This window comes from Gavia stellata, chromosome 4, assembly GCF_030936135.1.
Source record: "Gavia stellata isolate bGavSte3 chromosome 4, bGavSte3.hap2, whole genome shotgun sequence".
Lineage (NCBI taxonomy): Eukaryota > Metazoa > Chordata > Aves > Gaviiformes > Gaviidae > Gavia > Gavia stellata.
In genome coordinates this window covers 68,873,800-68,894,278 of record NC_082597.1, presented here as the reverse complement: position 1 = coordinate 68,894,278, position 20,479 = coordinate 68,873,800, and the positions used below count along the sequence as shown (strand labels likewise).

General features: G+C 49.1%; 1 protein-coding gene across 1 annotated transcript; it reads right to left on the bottom strand.

Annotated features, from left to right (window-relative positions):
* Positions 1-1,616: 1,616 nt before the first annotated feature.
* WNT5B (Wnt family member 5B) lies at positions 1,617-17,936 on the bottom strand. The gene is made up of 4 exons (XM_059816486.1): positions 17,842-17,936; positions 16,874-17,121; positions 10,228-10,520; positions 1,617-2,087 (listed from the first exon to the last, which is right to left on the bottom strand). Exons 1-4 carry the CDS (start codon positions 17,919-17,921, stop codon positions 1,629-1,631), a joined length of 1,080 nt encoding a protein of 359 aa, XP_059672469.1. The 5' UTR covers positions 17,922-17,936; the 3' UTR covers positions 1,617-1,628.
* Positions 17,937-20,479: the final 2,543 nt, after the last annotated feature.

Sequence of the window (20,479 nt, the reverse complement as noted above, 5' to 3'; positions counted from 1 at the left end):
TGCAATGCTTTATAAGAAACAGAGGTTTAATATAAAAATAATAACCTTCATGACTGGCTCTTTGCTTATTGGCCTATTTAGCGCATTTTAAAATTTACAGTAAAAAAACCCCACACCCTTGGAATGTCAGTAACAAAGGGGATGTATATTAGCAAACCCCTGTATTTTGGGGACTGGCTTCTCTTGATTGTTCTGACTGCAAATGAACTCTGCAGATGCTGAGAGGCACAGGAAATGTCTTGTGCTAGAAACAGCATTTGTTCCCTGCTTTATGAATTGGATTCTGCTAAAATTCCAACGTGGTAAGACTGATTAGCAGACTTTGGTAATGCCTTCTGCCCTAGTACAATTTTATTATACTTTTATATTACCACGGAAAAACATAGAAAACACTTCCATCGGTGAACATACGCCCACATTCTGGGAGCAAACGTTATCTGTAGTTAGCTTATGCCAGGGAAGAGCATGGCCCCTGGACTCTGAAATACAGAGCAGCAAAATAAAAGACACCCTACCAAAAGTATAAAACAAAACCACACATACACACAAGCAACAGAGGGAAAGAAATGTCATTGAGGGGTGTTTAATGTCAAAGAGAAACTATACATCTGGGATGGTGGTGAGAAGGATTTAATAGAGCTGAACAAGGTGACCACCTGCATCCACTTCAAAGAGGAAAACCGAGAGCGGTATGAGGAGTGCTTATGCTGTCATGTGCATGTATGCACGTGCAATGCTTCTTTCTACTGACAAAATAGGAAGTATATTGCCTTTGCAAACATCCCTGGGCACCAGTAGCTTCTCCTCTATATTGACAAATTAAGTTTCAGCATGGGATTAAAATGAAAAAAAAAAAAAAAAATCTCCCTGATGCACATAGCCATGTAGTCTGAGCTGGACAGATTTCCCCTTTGTCCAGGTGGTACAGAAGAGCTAGGTGCTGGCTTCATGGGGACTCCGAGGCTGTGCACTGGTCAGCCACAGGTCACACCTTCCTTCCTCACCACCAGCAGGTTGTAAACCTTCCTCCACCACATTGTGGTCTGTGCAGCATCCAGGAATGGTTTACAGGACTCTGGATTTTAAGCTGTATTCTTGTAGAGAGAGGAGCCTTGGCTACCCTTCCCTCTACTGTGACAAAGCCCTTTAGAGGGACCAAGAATTGGTTCCAAATTCCCCACTGGGTTTAGTGGAGTGGCAGGGTTTGAAACTCAAAGATATCTAGGACTCACCTATGTTTGGCTGTAATTTCAGATGTGCAGTAACTATGCAAAACGCGGAGATTTAGAGATGAGAGAGCAGAAAGAAGCCACCCTTCTCCTCCTCGCTGGCTTTGTTTCTGTAATGAAATAGTGTGTGCTTGTGTGCAGGGGGGAGTTCGCTTTGTCAACACCTCCTCAGCCTCTTCACCCTGACCGAAACATCCAAGGTGAGATGTACCCAAAGACAAATTTGCCAGCAGAACTGCAGGAATGGCAAACCAGCTGGCCTGATGGGGGAAATTTCAAAACCAAAATGTCTCTTAAATAAGCTTCTTTAATTATTATCATCATCTGTTTATTTATACAAATATAAAATATATTTATATAGATTTATATAATATAGATTTGTTGCTTTGGTGGCTCTTTTCATTTACAGACGTACTGGTCGACGATCTCTGTGCACTTTTTACACTTGACATAACAGCACCAATGGAACTTGCAGTGGCAACGCTCCACCTGGACGCTCTTGAACTGGTCATAACCCCGTCCGCAGCACATCAGCTCACACCCATCCATGCCCTCTGAGGTCTTGTTGCACAGTCGGCCCTGAGTGCCCAGCGAGCCAGTGGTCTCATTGCGCAGGCAATAGTCTGGGCTGGGGTCGACGTAGACCAGGTCCTCTTGCGTCGGCATGTTGAAGCGGTTGTTCACCAGCTCCAGCTTGCCCTTGCGGCTGATCCTCATGGCAGCGGCGCTGTCGTACTTCTCCTTCAGCAGGTCGCCCACCTTGCGGAAGTCAGCCAGCTGCAGCCAGCAGGTCTTGAGGCTGCAGGAGCCAGACACACCGTGGCACTTGCAGGCCACGTCCGCCAGCTTGTACACGGCCTGCGGGGAAAGGAGTGCAATCAGGCAAAGCTGCGTTTATTCTTGCTGCACCAGCAGCTGGCTTAATTACAGTGAATTCATCATGTTTTCATAATCACTTTGATTATCCCCCAATTTCTGTTGTTCTACCCTTCAGAAGAGAGGAAAGTCTCCTCTTCCTCCTGTTGTGACTGTTGTGTTCTTGTTCCCTAAATATTTCTACTCCCTTCAGAAGAGAGGAAAGTCTCCTCTTCCTCCTGTTGTGACTGTTGTGTTCTTGTTCCCCAAATATTTCTACTTCTTGTCACACTGCCTCCAAACACGACTTGCCCACCCCACCTTCTTTTCCCCTGGCACATTTCTGACTTGACGGCAGTGTCAAGAGCAGGAAAGAAGAGAAAGAGTCCTCTCCGCGTGGACTCTGGAAATTCCCCGGTCTCATGGACCACCACGGTATTGCATGTTTTTCCCTTCAGAACCGTGAAAAGGCAACACCTGCCCATTTCCTACCACACACACCAGGAACCGATGCTATCGTTGCAGGGATACATCTGCATCCTTTTGAAATAAATCCACTGACCCACACCCTTTCCCTCCATCTCTGCTGAGAGGAGCTCGTTCAGGGGCAGTGTCCAGAGGAGGCACCGCTTTCCGGAGAGGAACAAGCAGGGGGGGTGGTGGTGAGAAAGATGAACACCTCCACCCTGGAGCAGAGCAGCTCACCTCTGCTCGAGGTGCCAACCCGGGGCCCTCCATGAAGAGCAGGGCTGAGTTCCAAGCCCTAACTGCAAACCTGCGCCATCTTGTGCCCAGACATTTCCCGGCACTAACAGGCGCGCCGCCGCGCAGAAGGGCCTACGTTTTAAACAGCAAACGCAAGATTTCGGTGCTGTCTTTTCCGAGATACTTTCAGCTACGTTTTCAGGAGTCTGCGGGGGCTGTAGATGCATCCTACCCCTGAAAATCCGGCATCAAAATTAACAAATATTCTTGAAAATTTAGGCCAGTGAGCGTTAAACCCTGAGCAGACCAAGTACAGGACGTAAAGGATAACGGTGGTTACCCTCCTCCTCCCCACACTAGCTGGGAGGAGAGAGAAATATTGAAAAATATTTCAGAGTAACAAAGCTCAAAATAAACTGAAAATGCAGGCTGCGTTTGTTCTTTCCATTCCTTTCAGAGACAGGTACAAAACTGCACGCTGCATGAGATCCCTTCAGCACTCGCAGGTACTGACAGAGTTTGCAAAGCGAAGAGCTGGCATTCCCACGCCATCCGAGCCATGCAGCTTACCCCCCCAGCCCTTGCTCCTCGTGCTCACGCCACGAGGCTCACAGCTGCTCTCCCATGACCACCCTGCGTCCTACACGTTCACAGAGCAGCGTCTCTGCCAGAGCCCGCGTGCCAAGCAGAGCTGTTTGGCATCAGCTGCAAAATCACCACCAGCTCTATCTGGTGGGGGAGATCAAGGAACACAAGAAAAAAAAAGGATGTTCTGAAGGAAACAGCGATATGTCTTCTAGCCAGGTTTTCTGCTGAAGAAAGCAGCCAAACACTGAGGTTTCTTTTCTGCCACACTCACTGACACAAAAGAAAGCTTCCCAACCCTCTGCATTCGCTTGCCAAGGAGTATGTGATTAAGGCAATTGAGCATAGTGCAAGCAAAACCTCCTGCCCACGACTGCGTTCTGGACCAGCAGTGAGAGGTCAGAGTTCTCCTACAACAACTGGTTGCTCCCAGTCTAACTAATTTCTAGTGCTTTTGACAGCTAGTGAAGATTCAATTTGGCTTAATGGCTAAATCACATGGAGGCCAATCCAGCTCCCAAGAAAGTAAATGGAGTGAGTCCTTAAAACAGAGAAGCTTTAGTTCTGCTCCTCGGAGCTCAATTTACTGAGACAATCCCTCATAGTGCAATGTAACAGCTACAGGCTGGGAGTTAAGCACTTGTCTTGGATCGAACTATAACTGCAGAGGACCAACCACACTGTTACTTAAGGATTCCTGCTGTACCAATACCAGACAGAGCTACAGCTGAATTTCCCGAGCCCCAGACACTTACTATATCCTCATTGCATTGCCAGCCTGCTTGTTATAAGCTTGTGTTAGCACTTTTTGGTTATGGCTCTGTAAAATCCCAGGCCACTCGTGCCTCCCTTGCCCTTGCATGTGTTTTTATAAAGTATTATGATTCTTCCTAATCCTGGGCTTTGTTCCTTTAGAAAAACACTGCAACTCGATCCCTCTCAGTTAATGTCATGGGACTGAGTTCACTCCGACTTGGCTTTAAGCAACTAATGCTCAAAACATCTGGCCCATGTGGGTAGTAGCTGTGCTGGGGAATGTGAACGCTACCAGTTATCACAGGTAAGCATAGTGCCACTCAGCCCCCCGCAGCTCCCCACCATCAATGTCCCGTGGAGGTAACCATAGCTTCAGCCACTAAATGGCTCTCCCACTCTCCGCTTTGCTGCCTGGATGGGGAGAAAGCAGAGGAAATTGGAGAATTCCTCTCTGACTGGGCTCAGGTCAAGGTAAAGAATAACAGACCCCACATGCAGTTCTGAGGGCAGGGTCTGGTCGATGGCCATGCCACTTAAACAGGTTAAAAACGCCTCTAATGGGAAGGTTTAAAGCCCCTTCCCATAAGCCCAAGTTCTCTTCCAATTCTTTTCTTGCAAGAATGGGAATGGGAAGAGAATTCATGGGGAATTCCTATGTGGTCCATTAGCCAGACCCCCTTCCAGGCTCTTCTGGCACGGGCTCGAGTGTCTGATGACTGAGGCCTGCCATATGCTGACTGGGTAAACAGCGTGGAAGGACTGACCGCCACAGTCCACCAGACAGGGTGACAGATAAGGAACGGAGAGAAATAAGAGAGGGTAATGGAGACCAATTGAAAGAAAAAGACAGATGTAAGGAAAGGACATACTGAGATAGCAGCCAAAGACAAACAAACAAGGGCAATAAAGCCAGGAGCCACCACCACAAGGACTCCGACGTGGAGTGAAGGGGTGATGAGGTCAGGACTGCCTGAAAGATAAAAGACCTCTGGTCCCCTCCTGTCTTTCTCAGCTCCTTCTGAGAACCACAGAGAGCAGGGAGACGATGTCTCCTGCCACCAGAGCTCCTCCGGGTTCAAGGAAAACTTTCTCACCCACGGGAAACTGAGTGAGGGCACACGCCAAAAGTCCGCTTAGAAATCAGAAGACATCAACTTAAACACTGGCTGGGAACGCAGGGCAGGGCTGTATGTGGGATGGCACCTGGTGGCCACTTAGCAATGCTCACTGCAGTGTCTCCTTTCTTTCAGCACCAACTTTCGGGAGTATGGAGTTACACGTGCACCTTCCTACTTCCAAAACCAGAATCTCAGAAGTGAAAACTTAACATTTAGGAATGCCGGACTAGATGGGACCTCCTCGGTTATTAAGTATGATCTCCTGCTATTGTAGGCACCGCTTCAGATAATATTTTCCTTAAGTGTATAGAGTGCCCTTTTAAAAGCAATTAGGTTTTCAGCCACCATTTTTCTGATCAGTATTCCAATGATAAAGTATCTTTTTCTAATTTCCAGCCTAAATGTATTCACTTCATGCCCATTTGCTATTGTGCCAAATTGGCCCTTCGCTTAAAAAGTACTTTTCCTCCCCTATTATTTCTCACACTAATACAGCCATCAGTCATATCCTCTCTCAACTTTCACTTTGCTAGGCTAAACATGGCAAGCTATTCTAGCCTGCTTTCTTAAGAAGAGATTCCTATCCCTTGGGTTAACTATAACAAGTCTTTTCTAGTCTGAGGTCATTTTGCTTGGGAATATGAGAAGATAGAATATTTTGGGGCCTCACGAGAGCTTAATATTAGTATCCCCCCATGTTTTATGACAAGACTTTCCCAAGTACGTTATAGGATATTTACCATCTTCCGAGCCACATTGCATCTGCAGTCCTCTGCAGCTGACTGCTGCGCCCAATTCTTTTCTACTTGTTTCCTAATGACTAAAAATATTTTTCATACAAGACCTCAAATGATGGTTGTTATGTTGTTTTATTGGCTGTACAAAATTCAGATTCTCCTCTGTATTTATAATACCTGCCACCTTCACATCATCAGCAAATTTCATCAGCCCATTCCTAATTCTTGTGTTGAGGCTGAGAAACAAAAATACTAAGTGTTGGTCTTGAGCCAAGTCCTTGAAAACCCTGCTAATTAAGCTCTGTTAAGATCAAGATAAGTCCTTTCACACAACTTACTGACATCTTTCCTTGAGCCAGTTTCTTGTCCATCTCATAGCTGCTGCATTTTTCCTTATCTTTCCCAATTTAACCAAGCATTTCCCAGGTGGGAAATACATTAAATGTCTCACAGAAGTTCAGATAAACGAGACCTATCGGATCTATTTTGCTTTTTAGGAAATCAATGATGTTCTAAATGATTGTGTGATCGATCTTTGAGAAATTCTTCTCAAATTATTTCCCATTTTGCCTCTTCCTCTGAGAAATCCTTTCCCCCAGGTCCTCCTGTAAACGCTGCCCATGCTGCCAAGTACCAGCTCTTTCAGTGTGCCAGGAAAGAAAGTGGGCACTCCCTGTGACTTGAGAGCTTTGCACTACCTGAGTTTTGCTTCCACCTTGGTTGTGGTAATTTCCATTTCCAGCCTTTCTCAGTTGCTCCCATGCTAATATATTTCTAAGAGACAAGAGGAAAGGCTGCCCTGTACTGGCCAAATACCATCCTGACCAGACAACCCTGGAACCCATAGCAATGCCGTCTGCCATCTCAGAGCCATCCCAGGTCTCATCTCCATCCAGATCCTTTCATATTCATCTCCTTTCCCAATCCTTGCATCTCCATTCCTCACTACCCCCAAATCCTCATCCACTCAATCCACCCTGAAGCCCCATACTCATTTACCCCAGAGCCCTCTGTTCTTCCAACCCTTTGCTGCCACTTGACTCCCATCTGAATCATTCAACCAAACTCCCTCCATCAGCAGCCCCCTGCACCATCCCACCCATCTCAGGTCCGCTGGCCCCAACTTCAGTACTGGCTGCTCAGCTCCTCTTCCTCTACCTGTCTGAATACAACAGCTGCCTCCTCATGCCTTCCTCGCTCCCACAGGGTGCTGGCACCATCAGCCATTGCCTATTGTGATAGACATTGCCTGCCCCTAGGGCACCCTGCCTGGCTTCCCCCAAAAAGCACAGTCCCAGGGGGATATAAAAATCTACACTAAGAGCACTTATTCCCCTAGGCAGAAGCGTTGAGGACAGAAAAAGACATCTCCATTGTGCAGCAGACATACGGTACCCCTCCCCATGAGCAATGTCCCCCATTCCAACATGAAGACCCAGGTAAAGCACTTGCTTACTTTGGGGACCAAACTACTCTGTCTTTAGACTCAGCCCCATCCTTATTGACTAGCAGTCTCCTTTCTTCCAGTCTTCTCCAATTTGCAAAGTTTAAAAAACTTCGGCTGTTTATTTTACTACCCTTTGTAAGGTCTGACTCAGCATGATTTTTCACTGTTCTCATTTCATCTTTACACTTCTTGACCTCTAAGACAGAGCTGTTTGTTATTTATTTGCTATCAGTTCTTTTTTTCCATTCTTAGTAGGCTCTCAGTCTATTCCTAACAGCTTCTCTGTAGTAGTTATTCATTCAGTGAGGTCTGGATATTCTTCCTACAAGCTTTTTCCTCTTGCTTGGCATGCAGAATTGTAATGGCTTTAGCATCTTTGACTTGAAAAACTTCCAGACCTCCTCCACATCGAGTTCCTCGGCTGAGTATACTAACTCAGTTTATCAGAGTTTGTTCTTTGAGATCCGCAAGCTTGATTACACACTGGTTTATACTTCCATTTAATTTAATCGAAAATGACTTCTGCTCATTTAAACTAAGGTTATTTTCTATGGCTATCTGTTCTACAGAGTCAACAAAACCCAAGCTTGAAATAACATAGCCTTTTGCTGGCCCCTTTGGAAAGCTTTTGTCCAGGTCCTGTGTTAACTGGGGACACAGAAATCACCTTGAGAGCTTGTCTATGGAGTCTAAACAAGCATGGGCACTGTAGCATTCCAAGCACAATTTAAACAACTTTCTGCAGTGTAGTAAAGGAAGGACATAACTGGTTTTAGCTCTGTCCTTAAAGCAGGACAAAGCTTTCTTCTATCTAAAACGGTATCATCATCTGAAATCACAGCTCAGTGAGATTCTTGCCTGTATAACAATAAGAGCGAGCAGTGTTTTACCCATGCTGTGGAGCAAGTATCTTCTGACTTTTATCTTCTAATACAGATGTTACTACAGTTCAACTGGTGCCTCAAACTATTGGCCATATTCTGTCTCTGAATCCCTCAAGGCAATAGGGCTGGCTGTTAAAAAGTCTCATAACATATTCACTCCCTATTTTAGGCAGGGTATTTATTTGTAGTAATCCAAGTTCATGACTCCAGACATGTAAGATGTTCAAAGCAAATAATGCAGAGAAGAATGTCACTTTCAGGCTGCTACTCCCTGGAGGAATGCTCCCCCATTTCTAAGCAAATGCAGACCCTCTGCCCTTCCAAGCCAAAAAAAACCCAACTCAACTCCAAACCAAAACCCACTGAATGCTCCATCTTTCAAGTCCACAGTTTTCCACCTACTGCAAATTTACCCCAATTTGATTTTACAAAAGAAGTGTGCGGTATTTGCAATGCTTCAACCTGACACATTGATTTCACAATCAAAAAAACAGAGCAAATCTTTGGTGGCAAAATAAAGCCAAAATTACATGCAGAAAAGACAGACATACATGGGAAAGGGAAAGATAATTCAGTAATAATTAGAAGTAAGGTAGGGCAGAAAATTGATAAGGAAACTAAGGATATTAGTTAAGACTGTGCAAAAGAGCAAGGCTAAGTACACTTAATAGGATTTTTTAATACGCATTAGAAATAAAATTAACCTTAGAAAAGCTCACGACTAGGGAAGAATGATAAAAATTTTAAACACCATGTGGAAAAGGCACAAATGTTCAAGTAAGTATTCCTGTGCTACATTTGGAAAGAGGCAGGATTACATAGTTATACCACATATGAAAGATGTTACACGTTCCAGGCTATTAATCACAGACAGAAGAATTGTGTAAAAAGCGAATGTGCATACACTGAATGCATACAAAGGGGGCAACTTCACCTATGTTTACAGCATCAGTGAGACCAGTATCAGAATGTCATTTTGGTATCCAGTTTCTTAAAGGATATGGGAAAACTGGAAAGGGTACACTAAAATGACGTGAAAATGATTTGATGGCTGATGAGAACGTCTGAAAGTGCAAGAGTCTTCAGTGCTCAATCTAGTTTGTCAAGAAAGAGTGGTGAATAAATTACAGTAGATAAATACTTCTATGCAGAGGACATTCTGATTACTAAGAGGCTTTTGGATCTAGCTGTAAAAGTCAGAAAAAGAACTGATTGGAAGCTGACGCCAGATAAATTAAAATGATAATGAGGTACAGTGTTGAAACACGGTGATTAATGATGGGAGCATATTACAAAGGGAAGTGATGGATTCTCCATCTCCAGGGGTCTCCAAATCAAAACTGTGCATCTTCTCAGAGAATGTCTGTCACCTAGATGCAAATTATTTATTTTGCCCAATACCAAGGGAACTGAGCAAGGCATAAGTTTCAGAGATAGACAGGTAGCCCGATTCAATGTTTGATTCTGGCCTTATATTCCCAAAAATCTGAATGATGGCCGAAGAAGAGAACTCCACATGCCAACAGATTCTTCTTTTCACCACCAGCCTGTCTCTTTGGCAGCTCTGGGAAGCCAGCTTCCAAGACGTAAACCTTGAAAGTAGGCCATGACAGCACCTAGTTTATTTGGAAAGAGCTTAACATGTCTACACACGTGTGCCATACAGTATCTCAACAGACCCAAAAACTCACTGGCTTTAGCTGGCAATGGAAGCCTGCCATTAAAACTCAATATAATATTGTCAATATTGTCTGTAATATTCATAAAAATGCAGAAAAATGTGACCATACACTATTAGTGGGGCATCACTGGATTATCCCTCATCAAACCTCCAAGTAATTTGGTATCTAGCTATTCCAAGCCTTCTGAATCTGCTTCTGAGAAAGAGGAAAGGGTCAGCATTCGTCTTACCCTGCGACCAGCCTCGTTGTTCTGCAAGTTCATCAGCATGCGAGCCTGCTCCTCAGAACCTTTCACGTAGTTCTTCTCCCTCTCCTTGGCATCCACGAACTCCTTGGCAAAACGATACCCATACTCCACGTTATCCCCACAGCCACCCCACAGCCAGTCTCGGGGCAAGTCCTTGGGCCGTGCGGTCCGGCTGCAGCCACAGCTGGAGAGCTCTCCTTCACGGCAAGCCCGGCTGATCGCGTTCACCACCCCGGCAGCACTGACGGCATAGGTGAAAGCAGTCTCTCGGCTCCCTGTGAGAGAGACATGAGACGCAAATTAACGAGAGACAGATCTCATTTAACAAACACAACACGCAGCAAGGAGCAAGCAACGGGCTCCAGACAGTAGGACATGGTGTGCTCTGAGAAGGTGCACAGAATTAACTGGAACAAAGGAACGGGGTGGTCAAGCCCAAGGGCACCACCCCATTCTGGTAGAGGGGGAACTGTCATAACACATGCTTGCATCCCGTTTTTGTTTTCATTTCACACTAACAGCTCCAGTCAATTGACTGTTCGGAGTTGTCAGTTTCTGTGTAACCAGGACAAACCCAAATCTGATTTTCTGACACACACCAGGGAAGGGGCTGAGATTCCTGCTGTCGCCTGGAGGAATATTCTTGGAAAGACTTTGTTCTTCATGAATTTGTACGTGCTGCTCCTCAAGGGTTAATATTTTTATTATACTTATATTTGACCATTTAAAAGCCCTGGAAACTCCAGGCCTTGCCCAAAAGAAACAGCAATACCATAGGCAGGGAGTGCTCAGCCTTCTTCCTCTCAGATCAACCCTTCAGTATCCTCTCATTTTAACCCAGAGGAAACTCTCAAGCAGCAAGAGGGTTATTCACTTGCTGAAAATACAGCTGCTGCCTCAGCCACTGAATTTGCCAATAATCATTGAGAACAACTAACGAGGCTGGGTCTGTGCGAAAGGAGCGTTCCGCTTAAGCCAGATACCACTCTGGAATGGTTTTCATTTAATTGGGACAAGCACTCTTTATGGGCTACTCAGTTCATCGACCTTATTTTGTTTTACATAAGGTCAGCTGAGAATTGTTTTGAGACAAATGAAGGAAACCCATTTTTACACTAATGCATCAAGGCAGAGGCTCTCCCAACGCCTGCAGAACTGCGGTGCTGGAACAAGTAAAACTTTCCCATGTAGACAATAATAAATGAAAAGACTTTCCATTAGCAGGTTTACTAGAGACTGCCCTGCTTGGAGCGTATGCTCTATACAGCTTAGAGTCTGAGCCAAGCAGCTGGATCGGGTCTCCAGCTATGTATTCCTGGCAGTGATTCAGCCCCAATTTGACCGGGGCACCAACGCAGCCAGAAGACTGCATGAGGCCAAGTGTGCTGCACCAGGGAGTGCTGTGGACCAGGGAGGGGGATAAGGAGGAGGAGGCAGCAATCCACACCTGCACTCTCACCACACGGTGTAATAAATAGCTAAACACCTTCAGAGTCATTCTGTGCATCACCAAACTTTCAGGTGATAAAAAGAACAACTGCCAAAGCTTCACTGGAATAAGCAATCTGATTGTGAACTAATTACACCAAACTCCAGCAAGAGGCAACCCTCTAATGCTCTCAAGCAAATTTGAATGACTTCAGAGGGCAGATCCTCCAAGAACAGTTTGTCACCAGCCCACGAGGCTCTCAGTGCCAGCTCCCTCAGCAGGACTGAGCTGATGCTTTTGGTATGCTCTTGTTCCAATTTGCATGTGCTGACAATCTGTAATTAATAGCAGCTTATCACCAGCTTAGTGGTAATGACCCAAGACAAAGGCAAGGCTGTGAATGGCACCCACCTTGCAAACAACTTGTGATTTCACCCCCCCCAAATGAGAGTTGTACACCAAGGGCTTCTGCTCTGGAGTACAGAACAAGGCTGATAAAATGCTATGGGACACATAATATAGAAAGGATGGCCTTACTAGCAGGTCATAAGGAGAGGACTATGGCCCCCAAAACTCCCTGATCCAAGAGGTAAAGAGGAGTGACTCCTAATTAAGGTAATTCAACTGAGACTAGCCCATAAGGGAGTTATGGTCATTTTTCAGCAACCAAAATCAAGCTTTTACACATTTAGCTTGTTTTGCTTGTTATGGGTATTTTAAGGTAATGGTCCAATGTGCAGTTTTGCCCCTACCAGTGCAAGCCCTGTGGACACACCAATCATCCTAGAAAGTAGAGGAATCCCTGCATCTATAGAGATTAAAATACATACAAGGAAAGGTCCTCCCGGTGTTACAGCTTGTGCAACAGAGCCTGCATGGCTCCAGGTGCTTAGCATCGTTACAGCTTGATTGAGATCCCTGAAAGCACAGACTGGATTTACACTTTGCTGTCCATGTTTTAACCATCCCCACATTTCAGATGTAGCAGCACAAGTCAATGTGCAGCCCCTGGATCTGAATGAGGAGTTCAGGCCGCTGAGGATGGTGGTGGGAGAGGCTGAAGCAGGTGACGGTGGGTGAGTTTTTTCCCTTTGCTGCCCACAAAGCAAAACAAACCACAGTGCTCAGTAGATGTAGGTTTGGAAGACCGCAGCTTGGTTTGGCAAGTGGGACTGGACGTGTGCGTGAAATCCTGTGCTAATACAAAGCAAATTCGTAGCTGGCAGTTGTGGGTGTATATATCCTAATTGTCTCTGCTCTCCTACCGCAACTTCCAGCCTTGGAAAAGTGTTTGGGTTTTTGCTCAACATCTCAAAGTTCACTCCAGTTACACACCTCTGTGCCATCATCTCAACAGACCAGGGCATTATTCCCCAAATTTGTGCAAACGTGAGCAGAGGTTACAGGGGCGGTCAGGCAGCAACCCCCCTTCTGCCCCCTCGCACGCCTCTGCCGAGCTCTCCCGAGCGATGGGCCGGAGTCACCCCGGGCTGCTCTGCCCTGGCCCAGGCTCGGTGGACAATGCCCGGGCCGCGGTCCCCGGGAGGCTCTGCCCACCGGCGTGGAGCTCCGCGGAGCTCTGCTGCCCTCCTGTGCCCGCCCGCCACCGGGACGGGGAGCCCGGGGCCCCGGCGGCTTTCGGGGGGCACGGGCGAGGATGCCAGCGTGCGCTGCACCCAGACAAGGCGTCGGTCCCCGCGACTCGCTTTTCGGGAGCTGCACGAGAAAGAGACGGGAGAAGAACGGAGCCCAGCGGGGAGACTGACGCAAAGATGAAAAAAACGTGTCGCTCTAACTTTTTTGATGAAAAAGTTTTAGTTTCAACCATTTTTTTTAAAAGCATTTCCCTAAAGTTTGGCAATCGCAAAGAAAAACAAGGAAAAATATTTCTCTTTGCTCTCTTCTTTTATGACGACTTTTTTTTTTTTTCTTTTAGCATTTGAAAAGGCAGAAGAGATAAGATCTTTGGCTCCACAAATGACTAGACTAACCTGGAAAACCCAGCCTTGCGTTTAGGATTGCGCTGAAGGAGATATATTGTCCCCTGAGGGAATTCTAACACGACCTTTTTGGGTCCTCTGTCCTCTCCCTCGTAAATGTCGAAGTGAGGAATGTGTCTGTATAAAATGTATAGATACATATATGCACACACATGCAGTCTAAAATCTGTATTGACAGAACAAGAAGCAACTTCAGAAGGATAATTTTTTGTACATCGCCAGATATCATTATTGAATAAACCACATTTAAAAAGAGGAATTCCCATGACAACACAAACACTAGGAAAAAGCAATGCTGAAAGGCAGCCTACTTCAGTGCCACAGATGCCTCTACAAAAGCTTTGTATCATTGGACTGCCTCACCTCTATGAAATGCACAAAATGAAGGTGTAATGATTAAACACAGACCGACCGGGTCTCCCATTTCTGAGCTGAGCCAAGTTCTGCGAGGGGGAAAGGAAACAAATCTTCCAGGTTTCTGAGTGAACACTCTCCTGAGGATCTCCCAGGCTTTGGACTTGGCCAGGGCAGGTTCCCCTCCCCTCTCACAATCTAGAGCAGCTCAAGAAATCATATAATATATGCCATGCCTGCATCAGTGGGTGGGCAGCTGAGGGTTGTTGGCACACTATACACCTTCTGGGTCCTTCTTATCTCTTTTTTCCCCCCCTATCCACAACACTCTGGCATGCCTCTGCACTCCTGCAGATATTCTGGTCTCCAGACCTTTCTTGTGCCATTGGCACAGTATACAGAAAAAGGGCTGTGGTCCAGAATTGAGGCTCAGGGGTTGAAAACAGGAGACAGGCACACAGTATGAACCCAGGGAACAATGACTTTATAGCTGACATGACCTGAGAGATTGAAGGGCTTTGTTTTCTTCCCCCAGCATGCAAAACAGATTTCCTGAAATGATGAGCAATGCCTTATTACAAAGAAAAAGTAAAAGCAGAAGGTGGAACTAAGAGAAAAGAGAAGAGGCAGCATCCCCCTCCACAGCAGCTTATCACTGACGTAGGCAGCAGTGATGAATCATCATAGACCCTGTAACAACCCAGGCCACTTCTGGTGACATTTTTCTTACTTCTGTGCTGTCTTGTACTGGAGTATAAACATCTGAACATGCTCTAACTGACCAGAGTATCTAAAGGAGCTGGGTTCAAAACTCTTTGTTGGGATAGTTTTTTAAACAGCAGGCAAATGCAGTCAGTCACCTCACAGACACTACCATCAGCAGATTTCTACTAGAGATACAACAGCAGTCCTAGCAAACAAATGCACACCCACACAAACCAAACAACAGCAGCAGGACTACTGGACATACCCATCACATACCCACACCACCTCTTTCCTCATCAAAACCCAGTCTACTCCCAATCTAAACTAACAGGATCAAATTCATTTTAGAGAGGAGAAATCTTCCCTCTCCCACTGTCCACTCTAGTCCCTTCTTCCCATACACCCTCTGATCCTTCCTTACTGCTCTTCATCCTTCACCTCCGATCTTTGCTTTCTTTTAGTTCACCCTTACTTCTTTTCTCCATGTGTGGACTTAACCACTGGACTAACTTAACAGCTGGGGCTGCAAGAAGGTACTGAGGAACAGGAGGAAGTTTGCTCCAGAAGGCAAAATTCCTATTTTCTTGTGTCCTTGTGGAGTCACTAAGATCTCTTTGGGGATCTGAAATTTACCCCATTCTTTGGGATAAGTTACAGGTGAGGGAGGGACACCAGAAGGGAGAGATGGAGGCCTATTTTCTGTCCTTTCCCTTTGGTGGCTGAAATTTCAGTTTTCATACGCCAAAGCACAAGTTTTAACAATCTGGGATTGCACGCAGCCTCATCTGGCCACCACCCTTACTATCAGAAAGTGAGAGATCAAGGATGCGCAGATGCCTTGGATGTGTGTCAGGAGCTGAAAGTATGTGTCAGGAAACAGCATTTCCCAGGGGAGTACCCCAGAGAAGCAGGAATTTGTTGGGGTATGAGCCGGGCAGGAAGAATTAGAATAGCACTGGTAGGCTGAATTAGGAATTCTGAAACGTTGAGTAACACATGCAGAAACATCCCTAAAATTCTCTAGGATGACACATAAGAATTTCAGAATCAAATGGAAGGGATCACAGGACTTGGTTACTCTGGTACCCTATCACCTTGACGCCCCAGAGGTATTAAAGAAGCATCTCTTGGCGTCCTGCTGCCTATGCGGTTTTTTTGAGAGTGAAGCCAAAAAGGTGCAAGCAACGGGGGCAGCTGGGGGTGTAGGAGCTGGTGGTCTTTTTCCATCCCTTGCTAAGTGTTTTCCTTGACCTTACAACCAAGAACTAGTGCTGGTTCTGGATTCTTCAGTGTAAATGATCAGCTTTGTGGGTGGGAAACAAAACCTGGGGTTGGAGAGAGAGAGAGAGAGAGAGAGAGAGAGAGAAAGAGAGAGAGAGAGAGAATGCGCGTGTGTGTTTGTGTGTGTGCGCGCGCGTGCATGTGTAAGCGGCTGTTTTAACACCTTTTCTTTATTGTCCTGGCTGTCGGACATATCAAACCAAGCCCGGATTTCTCAGTTTCTTGCCATCAGATGATTGCATTTCAAAAGAAGCTGGGACAATGTAGCTCAGTCACACCTCAATTCAAGTGCAGCAATGGCCTGTCAATGTGCCTCTTACAGCCAGCAGGGCAGGAATTATAAAAATCAGGTTTACATAGAAAGTGGCAGAATGGGGCGGGAGGGGAAGGGGGGCACGGGGGATGGATCCTATGCCAGGGGAGTCCATATTTCCCACATCTCAGGGATGCATTCCCTGTCCAAGGGCACTCCAGATGCTGGGAATGATAGCACGGGTCCATTGTTCCTGGCTCTAGCTTCTTCCCTCCCTACCTTTAAACAAGCACACAAAACAAAAGCAGCCCCCCTCTTCCTGACCTTCCCATGCCCCCCAAAGAAAGTGTGTCCCCCCCGCCGTCTCCCCTGCTGCCCCAGCTAGCTCCTCCTGCTGCGGCTCAGGTGTACCGTTGCCAACCGCTCAGGCATAGGCAGCATACAGGCAGCATCAGCACACCAGGGAATGGAAAAGCTCGCTAAAGGCAGCTTTAGGAGCAGTGCTAATAGGGCTCCTTACTCCTGCAGGTGTATTTGAAGAAAAGGAGAAAGCTCCACAGGGACAGCCAGCCTGCACCCAGCACCTGCCCCGCAGGGTGCTCCTACCTATTTTCATGACCCGCCCAAAGACAGAGGTGTTGTCCACTGTGCTGCAGTTCCACCGCCGCTGCCGAAACTGGTACTGGCACTCCTTGATGGCACTGCGGGCCCCTTCCCCGATGAACACCATGTGCTCCTGGTAGAGCTGGCAGAGCTTGCGCTGCCCGGGGGAGAGCCCCGGCAGCTGGCTGCACACCGGCTGAGCGCCGATGATGTACATCTCAGGTCTCTGGATGGGGTTCATGGCCAAAGACCTACGATGAGAAAAACATCCGAGGGAGTCTGGAGGGAGAGGCCCAGTCTGCGAAACACCCGGCACCTTTCCCCGCCAGCCCAGCCCGGCCCGGCTCCCCTCCCAAAGCCCGGGCGCGTTCCTCCTGTCAGCTGCCTCCTCTACGGCTCTGCCAGACGCGAGGCTTTTCCAGGGCTCTAGCGGGAGAAACACAGCTCGTTTGTAACCTGAGTTTAAACACAGGACACCCGGGATGGGGAGGGGGCTGAGAGAAAGCTCAGCACTTTCTCTGCAAAGGAGGAAAGTGAGCTGCTTTTCTACAGACCGCCAGCGAGCGATGCCTGCCTTCAAGCCAGGCTATTTTCCGCTCTTTAGGGGAAGGGGGCTCCGCGGCTGCTCCCAGGGCTTTTGGCAGCGGGTAGGAAACCTTACCCATCCTCTCCTTACGCTTTTCCCACATCTTAAAGCCCGGACGGGATTTCAGCGAGCCCGTACAAAAGGAGCCCAGAAACGCCTGGAGGAGAGGGGCTGCGTCCCACGTCCCCAGAAATTGGGCTGGGACAGTGGGAGGGGGGAACCTGGAAAGGAGTGAGCTGCTGCCGAAGAAGCCCGGGAGGCAGGGAAGTCCCCGCGGGGAGCGCAGGGCAGCCGCCCCGGTCCCGCTCCGCCGCCCGCCCCCGGACGGTCCCCGGTCCCCGGCGGCGGACAAAGGCGCCGCTGGCTCCCCCGCGCCCTCACTCACCACCAGGAGTTGGCGTCGGCCACCGGCGAGGTGCAGCTGCAGAGAAGCGCGGCGGCGAGGGCCAGCCTCGGCCCGGTCATGGTGGGCTGCGGGCGGCGGCGCTGGGGCAGCCCCCGCAGAGCCGGCCGCCGGGACGGGGCGCCCTGCGGAGAAGCGCCGAGAAGAAGCCGTGAGCGGGGCCTGCGTGCGGCGGGGGCGCGGCGAGCACAGCCCGGCTGCGGCTGCCGCCCCCTCCCCTCCCACCCCGCCCCCGCCGCCCCCCGCCGGACCCTCCCCCGGCCGCCGCCTCCCGGGGGCTCCGGCGGCGGCCCTGCCTCCCGCCCGCCCTCGGCCCCGGGGCAGGGGCCGCGCTGCCGGGGCTCGGCCGCCACCGGCAGAGCCTCCCCGTCCCGCCCGGGGGGAGCGAGGAGCTGTGTGGGGCTGGCCTCGCCCTTAGGGGCGTCCGGAGGCGCCCCGGAGCCTCCGGGCCGCCCCCGGCTTGGCCGCCTTTGATGCGCCCCCCCACCCCGGTCCGTCGGTGCCGCCGCGGGCCGTGCCGTGCCGTGCCGTGCCGTGGCGGGCAGCCCCGCGGCCGCAGGTGTGCGGGGAGCCGGCGGGGCACATCAAAGCGCCGCGCTGGCCCCGCTGCCTTTGTAATGCAGGGCCGGCTCGGAAATGAGCTGCCCCCTCCCCAAAACGGCCTCCAGAAGGGCCCCACGCCATGGCCCCAGCCCCGCGCCCCGTGCGGGGGGTCTGCGAGGCGAGGCTGGGCTGCCGGCGGCGAGCGCAGACAGGGCTGGCACCAGAGCCTAATGGCTTTATAGGCAGGGGAGGTGGACAGGAGAGAAGCTTCAAAGGCTCCTCTTGTCCAAACACCCCTCTCTCTTCCCGGCTCGACCCACCGGGAACCTCAAAGGCGGGTTCAGTCTGGCAGCTCCTCAGCCCTTTCCCCCCCAGACACCAGTAGAAAGCAAACGCAGGCATCCCGGACCCGTGCGGGTACTTGTAACAAACGCTCCTCGCACCCTGCCTCCCTCCAGCCACAGGGAAACTGCCACCTTATCACACCATCGACACGGCTGCTGCTGCCTCCATCCCTACACGCACGGCCTCCCACTGTCCTGTCCTACCCTGCACCACACGGTCCCCACCTCTTTGCCACGGACACCACCCCCCCCCTCCCACCCCCCTGCCACGGCCTCCTCGCCGGGCCTGGCGTCCCCCCAACCCTGCCCCTGCGGCGGCGGCTCCCCAAACGGAGGCTGAACGTGCGGGTCCCTTCTAGCAACACCCAGGTTGCGGCCGCGGCATGTACGTTGTCGAAGACCCGCAAGTACCCAGCCTTTCACTTTGCCTCATGAGCAGCGCCCGAGACATGAATCACCAGGCTCAGCAGCTCAGACCGCTGAAGTGTATTTTTTATCAAATTCCTTGCGCCCGCCACGGTGGACTTGCTGTGTTTGTTTGCAGCACGCTTTGCTTCCTCCCCCATCCAGATGTGCTGTACCTGCAGCTGGTGGCCCATCTCACCTGGCAGGCAGATGTGGGGCTGTGAGTGCCAGAATTAGCCTCAGGACAAAAAAGCCTTGTGTGACCCAGAACCTCGGTGGGAGGGAAGTTTTACTGCTCAGGCACAGCAGGATCCACGTCTGAAGAAAACAGGGTGACTTTATTCACATCTTCTATATCCTCCTCCCTTTTCCTCCTCCCACAGCCCTGAGCGTGACGGAGGGATGGCGAGGTGTATGTGTGTGTAGCCACGCATACATGTTTTGGGTCTGTTTCTATAGGGAATAGACAGAATGGAAAGTTTATCTCCGGGAGTCTGGGGAGGAAGGAAGTTGTGTATGGATGAATGGCTTTTCCATGACAAACAATGAGTCTGCACAGACATGGTGTGATGTCACCTAAAGAATTTCCAAGCCAGCGTTAGATACAGAAAACCTTCTCGCTGGCAGAGATGACCGCGTCCCACCTTTCCATTTCACCACAGCCAGAAGGAAGAACTAGGACAGGGGGGAAAAAAAAAGCCCTCGCCGTCTCACACACGCACACAAGGCATGTGCCATGTAAATAGATGACACGATGGGAGAGGTGTATCTCCAAGCTTTGCCCTCACTAAGTCTCCTCACGGATTCTGAGAAAGGAGTAAACCATGGCGAGCCACCCTGGTGCCTCTCCCAGTCAGGAATGTGAGACGGCACCAGCTGATGAGGCATTTCCACAAATACGGGTGATGTCAATGTCCGTGTTCATGTGAGCTTCTCCAAGCGCATGTGCACAGCCACAGCACTCCACGGGGCAACAAGGACATACCACACCACATGGTGCCGGACCAGTGCTCCACCTCCGGCGCTGTGGCATGGTGGAAACGAAAACCTTTCCAGCTGGTAAAGCCTGGGAGATGCTCATGTGAAACTTGGTCCAGAAACACACAGCATTAATTAAATATCTCATTTTAAGTATTAATGTGTGAAGGCAGGCAATGATTAACAACAGCAAAGTGTTGTGAATACTGCTAGTAGCAACCCGACTGCCAGCAAGCACAAGCAAGGCAATGATCTTATTTTGAAACATGAGACATAAAAATTGCTGTATGGGATAAGATTGCTTACCCAGCCAACTGAATACCCTGTCAAAGGTGGCAACTAAAGGAGAT